The sequence below is a fragment of the Nansenia antarctica genome (assembly GCF_963989245.1).
Source record: "Nansenia antarctica genome assembly, chromosome: 17".
NCBI classification, from domain to species: Eukaryota; Metazoa; Chordata; class Actinopteri; order Argentiniformes; family Microstomatidae; genus Nansenia; species Nansenia antarctica.
Window position 1 is genome coordinate 15892092 of NC_137687.1, and position 6747 is coordinate 15898838.

At 45.7% G+C, this 6747-nt stretch overlaps 1 protein-coding gene across 1 annotated transcript in view; it reads left to right on the forward strand.

The window, feature by feature from the left end:
- Positions 1–6747, forward strand: part of ryr1b (ryanodine receptor 1b (skeletal)) — a gene marked incomplete at both ends in the record, with an annotated part of 143409 nt that overhangs the window by 130135 nt on the left and 6527 nt on the right. Inside the window, 6 exons of the mRNA XM_080547334.1 lie at positions 84–1408; positions 2136–2224; positions 2743–2905; positions 4166–4252; positions 5672–5941; positions 6702–6747. The exon at positions 6702–6747 is cut by the window's right edge and continues 85 nt beyond it. Coding sequence (XP_080403460.1) covers positions 84–1408; positions 2136–2224; positions 2743–2905; positions 4166–4252; positions 5672–5941; positions 6702–6747 — 1980 coding nt within the window. The remainder of the gene's footprint in view (positions 1–83; positions 1409–2135; positions 2225–2742; positions 2906–4165; positions 4253–5671; positions 5942–6701) is intronic.

The following is a 6747-nucleotide window of genomic DNA, read 5'->3' on the forward strand; positions in this document are numbered from 1 at the left end:
TTATCATCCCCTCCCCATCCTACAATTTCTATCTCCTCTCCACATACTTCTCAACCCCTTTCTCCTTTTGTCTTTGCACTCAGGCAACATTGTGAACGGCACCATCGCCAGACAGATGGTCGACATGTTGGTGGAGTCGTCTAGCAACGTGGAGATGATCCTCAAGTTCTTTGACATGTTCCTCAAGCTGAAGGACATCGTCGCGTCGGACGCTTTCCTCGACTACGTGACCGACCCCCGCGGGCTCATCTCCAAGAAGGACTTCTCCAAGGCCATGGACAGCCAGAAACAGTACTCGCTCACCGAGATCCAGTTCCTCCTCTCGTGCTCGGAGGCCGACGAGAACGAGATGATCAACTTCGAAGAGTTTGCCGATCGTTTCCAGGAGCCGGCGAAAGACATCGGCTTCAACATCGCCGTGCTGCTGACCAACCTGTCCGAGCACGTGCCCCACGACCTGAGGCTGCAGAACTTCCTGGAGCAGGCGGAGTGCGTGCTCAAGTACTTCCGGCCCTTCCTCGGCCGCATCGAGATCATGGGCGCCAGCCGGAAGATCGAGCGCATCTATTTCGAGATCAGCGAGGCCAACCGGAACCAGTGGGAGATGCCCCAGGTCCGAGAGTCCAAGCGGCAGTTCATTTTCGACGTGGTCAACGAGGGCGCGGAGAGCGAGAAGATGGAGATGTTCGTCAACTTCTGCGAGGACACCATCTTTGAGATGAACATCGCCTCGCAGATCTCCGAGGTGGACGAAGAAGGAGGAGAAGAGGACGACGACGAAGAAGCCGAGGGAGAGGAGGGCGGAGGAGGGGGAGGAGGAGGAGGAGAAGTGGAGGGCGGAGAAGGGGACGAGGCCAACGGGGAGGAGAAACCTCCCGAGTCTAGCTCGGCCTTCGCCGACTTCATGAAGAGCGTGGTCAACTTCTTCAACCTGTTCACCTTCCGGAACCTCCGGAGGCGCTACCGCCAGCTGCGGAAGATGACGGTGAAGGAGATGGTGGTGGGCCTGGCCACCTTCATCTACACCATCCTGTTCGGCATCCTGGTCTTCATCTACAGCGTGTGCAAGGGCTTCTTCACGCTCATCTGGAACACCCTGTTCGGAGGACGCCTGGTGGAGGAGGCTAAGAAGATGACCGTGACGGAGATCCTGGCCAGCATGCCGGACCCCACGCAGGACGAGGTTCACGGGGACCTCCCCCCCGAGCCGGGGGCCAGGGAGGTGCAGGAGGCGCAGGAGGACCTTATGGAGGCGGGCGGAGGAGAGGAGGAGGAGGAGGACGGGGAGGAGAAGGAAGGAGGTGGAAAGGGTGGGTTTGATACTCCCGGGGGGCTAGGGGACTTTGGAGAGACGACGGCCCCCGAGCCCCCCACCCCTGAAGGCACCCCGCTGCTCAAGAGAAGACTGGTGAGACGACACTTGATATTATATTTCGGTCATTTTTGTCAGAATTGTTTTTAGATTCAATGTTATTCTATCTGAAGTTTAACCTTAATTTCCGAGTGTTGTGGCTCCATAGGGTAGTTATTAAAGCACTTTGAGCTGCAACTGGCTTCCTGTTAAGTTCAGAATAGATTTCAAGATCCTTCTGCTTGTTTCTAAAGCTCTCACTGGCACAGCACCAGAATATGTTCAGACCTTCTGCTAGCATATCAGCCCAATCTGACGCTGGTTTTCTCTGTGTACCACATGTACAAAAGAAGAGGTTTGGTGAGGCTGCATTCTCATTTTATGCTCCAGATTGTGGAATGCACTGCCAGTTTACATCAGGGATGCAACCTCAGCACATATGTTCAAGTCAAGACTAAAAACCCATCTTTTTAATATTGCCTTTAAATGACTAAATAATTTAATTAAGATTATTTAATGATTAAAGCACTTTGAGCTGCAAGGTTTGCAGGAAAAGCGCTATACAAATAAAGTTATAATTATTATAATATAAATAATGTTTATTATTATTATTATTATTATTGTTATTATTATAATTATTGAGTAATGATTCTTTTGGTTATCATTTCTAAGTTGAAATAGGGTGAACTAATCCTCTAACCAGATCAGTTGAACTGAGTCGACAGTGTGTGTGTCTACAGTATGTGTGTCTACAGTGTGATTGACAGTTACTGTTGTGTTCCAGGTGGTGGCAGAAGGAGGGGAAGGAGGAGAAGGAGGAGCAGAGCCTGTAGCAGAGGAGGCAACACCCCAACAAGAGCCTGAGAAGACTGAGTGAGTTCTCTTTTCCTCTCACCTCTATTCTGTCTCACCAAACACAGATTATATGATGTTATACAAACACAGAGATACTAGTGGTATGGTATATTATGTTATACAAACACAGAGATACTAGTGGTATGGTATATTATGTTATACAAAGACAGAGACACTAGTGGTAAGGTATATTATGTTATACAAAGACAGATAAACTAGTGGTAAGGTATATTATGTTATACAAAGACAGACACTAGTGGTAAGGTATATTATGTTATACAAAGACAGACACTAGTGGTAAGGTATATTATGTTATACAAAGACAGACACTAGTGGTAAGGTATATTATGTTATACAAAGACAGACACTAGTGGTAAGGTATATTATGTTATACAAACACAGAGATACTAGTGGTATATTATGTTATACAAACACAGAGATACTAGTGGTTTATTATGTTATACAAACACAGAGATACTAGTCGTATGGTTTATTATGTTATACAAGTTTATCTCCCATGTCTGTGTCTCCATCAGCGCTGAGAACGGAGAGAAGGGAGACAAGGAGGCCGAGGCTGAGGTAAAGGAGGAGGAGCCTGAGGAGAAAAAAGTGAAGACCAAGGCCAAGAAAGAGAAGAGACCAGCTGCGCAAGGCTTTGGGCTCTGTAACATGCTGGAGGTCCAGAGAGTCAAGTTCATGGTAACTGATTCCTCTTGTTGGCAATATAGTTTAGTATATCTTTCTTACGTCCTCAATTTGTTTCCGATTTGTTTCCGATCAATTTATGACACATCATTTGAAAGCTTACAATCTGTAGTTTAACACATGTAAAAAAAACGCATGTAAACAACTGAAAAATGACTTTGCCTACTGGTTGCACTTTTCACCAGCAGCTGTCACATAGTGTGTGTCTGTCTCTATCTCACACAGAACTATCTGTCTCTGTCTCACACAGAACAATCTGTCTCTGTCTCACACTGAACTATCTGTCTCTGTCTCACACAAAACTATCTGTCTCTGTCTCACACAGAACTATCTGTCTCTGTCTCTGTCTCACACAGAACTATCTGTCTCTGTCTCTGTCTCACTCAGAACTAGCTGTCTCTGTCTCACACAGAACTGTCTGTCTCTGTCTCACACAGAACTGTCTGTCTCTGTCTCACACAGAACTATCTGTCTCTGTCTCACACAGAACTATCTGTCTCTGTGTCTGTCTCACACAGAACTATCTGTCTCTGTCTCACCCAGAACTATCTGTCTCTGTCTCTGTCTCACACAGAACTATCTGTCTCTGCCTCACACAGAACTATCTGTCTCTGTCTCACACAGAACTATCTGTCTCTGTCTCACACAGAACTATCTGTCTCTGTCTCTGTCTCACACAGAACTATCTGTCTCTGTCTCACACAGAACTATCTGTCTCTGTCTCACACAGAACTATCTGTCTCTGTCTCACACAGAACTATCTGTCTCTGTCTCTGTCTCACACAGAACTATCTGTCTCTGTCTCTGTCTCACTCAGAACTAGCTGTCTCTGTCTCACACAGAACTGTCTGTCTCTGTCTCACACAGAACTAGCTGTCTCTGTCTCACACAGAACTATCTGTCTCTGTCTCTGTCTCACTCAGAACTAGCTGTCTCTGTCTCACACAGAACTGTCTGTCTCTGTCTCACACAGAACTATCTGTCTCTGTCTCACACAGAACTATCTGTCTCTGTCTCACACAGAACTATCTGTCTCTGTCTCACACAGAACTATCTGTCTCTGTCTCACACAGAACTATCTGTCTCTGTCTCACACAGAACTATCTGTCTCTGTCTCACACAGAACTATCTGTCTCTGTCTCTGTCTCACACAGAACTATCTGTCTCTGTCTCACACAGAACTATCTGTCTCTGTCTCACACAGAACTATCTGTCTCTGTCTCACACAGAACTATCTGTCTCTGTCTCACACAGAACTATCTGTCTCGGAACTTCTACAACCTGCGTTTCCTGGCGCTGTTCATCGCCTTCGCCCTCAACTTCATCCTGCTGTTCTACAAGGTCATCACCCCTCCTAGTCCCTCTCTCTCTCATCACTGTCTCTATCTAATGTCCTTCTACAAGGTCATCACTGTCTCTATCTAATGTCCTTCTACAAGGTCATCACTAGTCCTGGTCTGCTCTCTCTCTCATCACTGTCTCTATCTAATGTCTCCTGGTCCCCTCTCTCTCTCTCATCTCTATCTAATGTCTCCTGGTCCTCTCTCTCTCTCTCTCTCTCTCTCTCTCTCTCTCTCTCTCTCTCTCTCATCTCTCTCTCTCTCTCATCTCTATCTGATGTCTCCTAGTCCTCTCTCTCTCTCTCTCTCTCTCTCTGTGTCTCCTTATTGAGCAGCTATTTTGTTTTGTTTATTGTTTGTTTATGTATTTCTCACACATAGAAGGTACACAGCTGACAGAGACACAATAAATAAACAGCAGGAGGAGGCAAGAAAACCCAGAAGGCTGATGTGGCGCCTCCACCTAATAATCACCAAGAGTGTTATAAAGAACACAAACATAACATACAGAAAAAGTATATAAGTACATAAGAGTGATGGCAAACTAGTAATAATAATAATAATGCCAAAATATGAATCAAACAGCAATACCAAAGAAAAAAAAAGAAAAAGTGAATAATGTGATTGATTATGTGGTGTAAATGCAGATGTGGTGTGAGTGTGTGTGTGTGTGTGTGTGTGTGTGTGTGTGTGTGTGTGTGTGTGTGTGTGTGTGTGTGTGTGTGTGTGTGTTATGCATACATGAGAAATATGGAACAAACAAAGATACATAAACAACATATAAATAAAATACATTTAAAATGAAAATAAAACAGTTAAAAAGCAGCAGTAAAATGATCTCTTAAGAGTCTTTTAAGAGTCTATTCACAACAGAACCCATGTTAACATCCAGTAAACATCCTTCCTCTCTGTGTCTGTCTCCCTATACTCCCTATACCTGACCTACTGCGTCCTTACAGCCCCAGTAGGTCTATCAGGTCCTCTGACCAGGGTTTGTTGGTTGTCCCCCGTGCCAGACTGAAGACCAAGGGTGATGGAGCATTCCCAACCGTGGCCCCCAGGCTTTGGAATGCTCTTCCCTCGGATCTTAGATCAGCGGTCTCGGTCTCGTTTTTTAAAAAAACAGCTAAAGACTGTCTTGTATAGACAGGCTTTTGGATAGCCCCAAAAGCCTGTCTGTCTTTCTGTGTCCTGTTGATATTGTTGTACACCTGTTGTCTGTTACGTGTTCTTATTTTCACTTGTTTGCCTATTTTAACCTGCTATGCCTTTCACTCTCTTATTATGTTTTATTATGTTTCTTCTTTATTATGTTTCTCTATATGTAAAGCACTTTGTGACCCTTGGTCTGGGAAATGTGCTATACAAACACATTTGACTTACTTACTTACTTACTTACTTACTATACCATACCCCCCAGGTGTCTGACAGCCCACAAGGAGACGAGGACTTCGAGGGCTCCGCCCTGTTCGAAGCGTCTGGGATGTTCGAAGGCTCTGGGGCCGAGGAGGACGGGGGGTCTGGGATGGACGACATGGGAGGAGAGGAGGACGACGAGGATGATGAAGAGGGCCCTGTTTATTTCTTCTTAGAGGAGAGCACCGGCTACATGCAGCCCTGCCTGACCTTCCTCGCTATCCTGCACACCGTCATCGGCCTCCTCTGTATCATCGGCTACAACTGCCTCAAGGTACCAAAGCTAGGCTCTCTTATACAACAGGTAGTTTCCGACCAAGTCATTCGATTGGACAAGAGGCATTCCATGAGTGCCGATACAGTATAACAGCACCGGGACTTTTAACTATATGGATCACTCCGCCGCACAGGTGTTCTATTGTTTGTGTTCAGGTTACTAGGCAACAGTCCAGTTGAAGTTCAGTTGCGGAAAAAAAAAAATTATGATTCCAAAATAAATGATTCAATAAACGAACAAATCATAATCTGTTGTCGCTTATTACTGTTAACTAATAAATGGCGCTCGAGAGCTGTTGTATAAAAGCAATATCACACTCGAGGTCGTGCAGTTAAACTGAATATACCTGTGGCCTCGTACCTACGACCAAATCATATTCAGTATAACAGCACGACCTCGAGTGTGATATTGCTCTGATCCACAGGGATCGTTAGGAGTGTGTGACTTATTTCTAGAGTGTAGCGTGCAGGCGTGTGTTTATGGGTCTGAACTTATCTGAGTGTCTCTTTTTTTTAAAGTTATTTTTTCTGAGTGGGGCAGTCCCACTCATATTTTTTATTTTATTGACAGATACAGTAGAGATTTTAGACAGGAAGGATGGGTGAGAGAGAGAGGAGGGATGACATGACAGGATATGTCCCCGGCCGGAATCATCGAACCGGGGACCCTGCGGTTACATGGTCAACGCTTAGCCCGCTACACCACCTAAGCGCCCCTTAACTGAGTGTCTCTGCGCCCCCTCCCCCCGCCTCTCTAGATCCCTCTGGTCATCTTCAAGAGAGAGAAGGAGCTGGCGAGGAAGC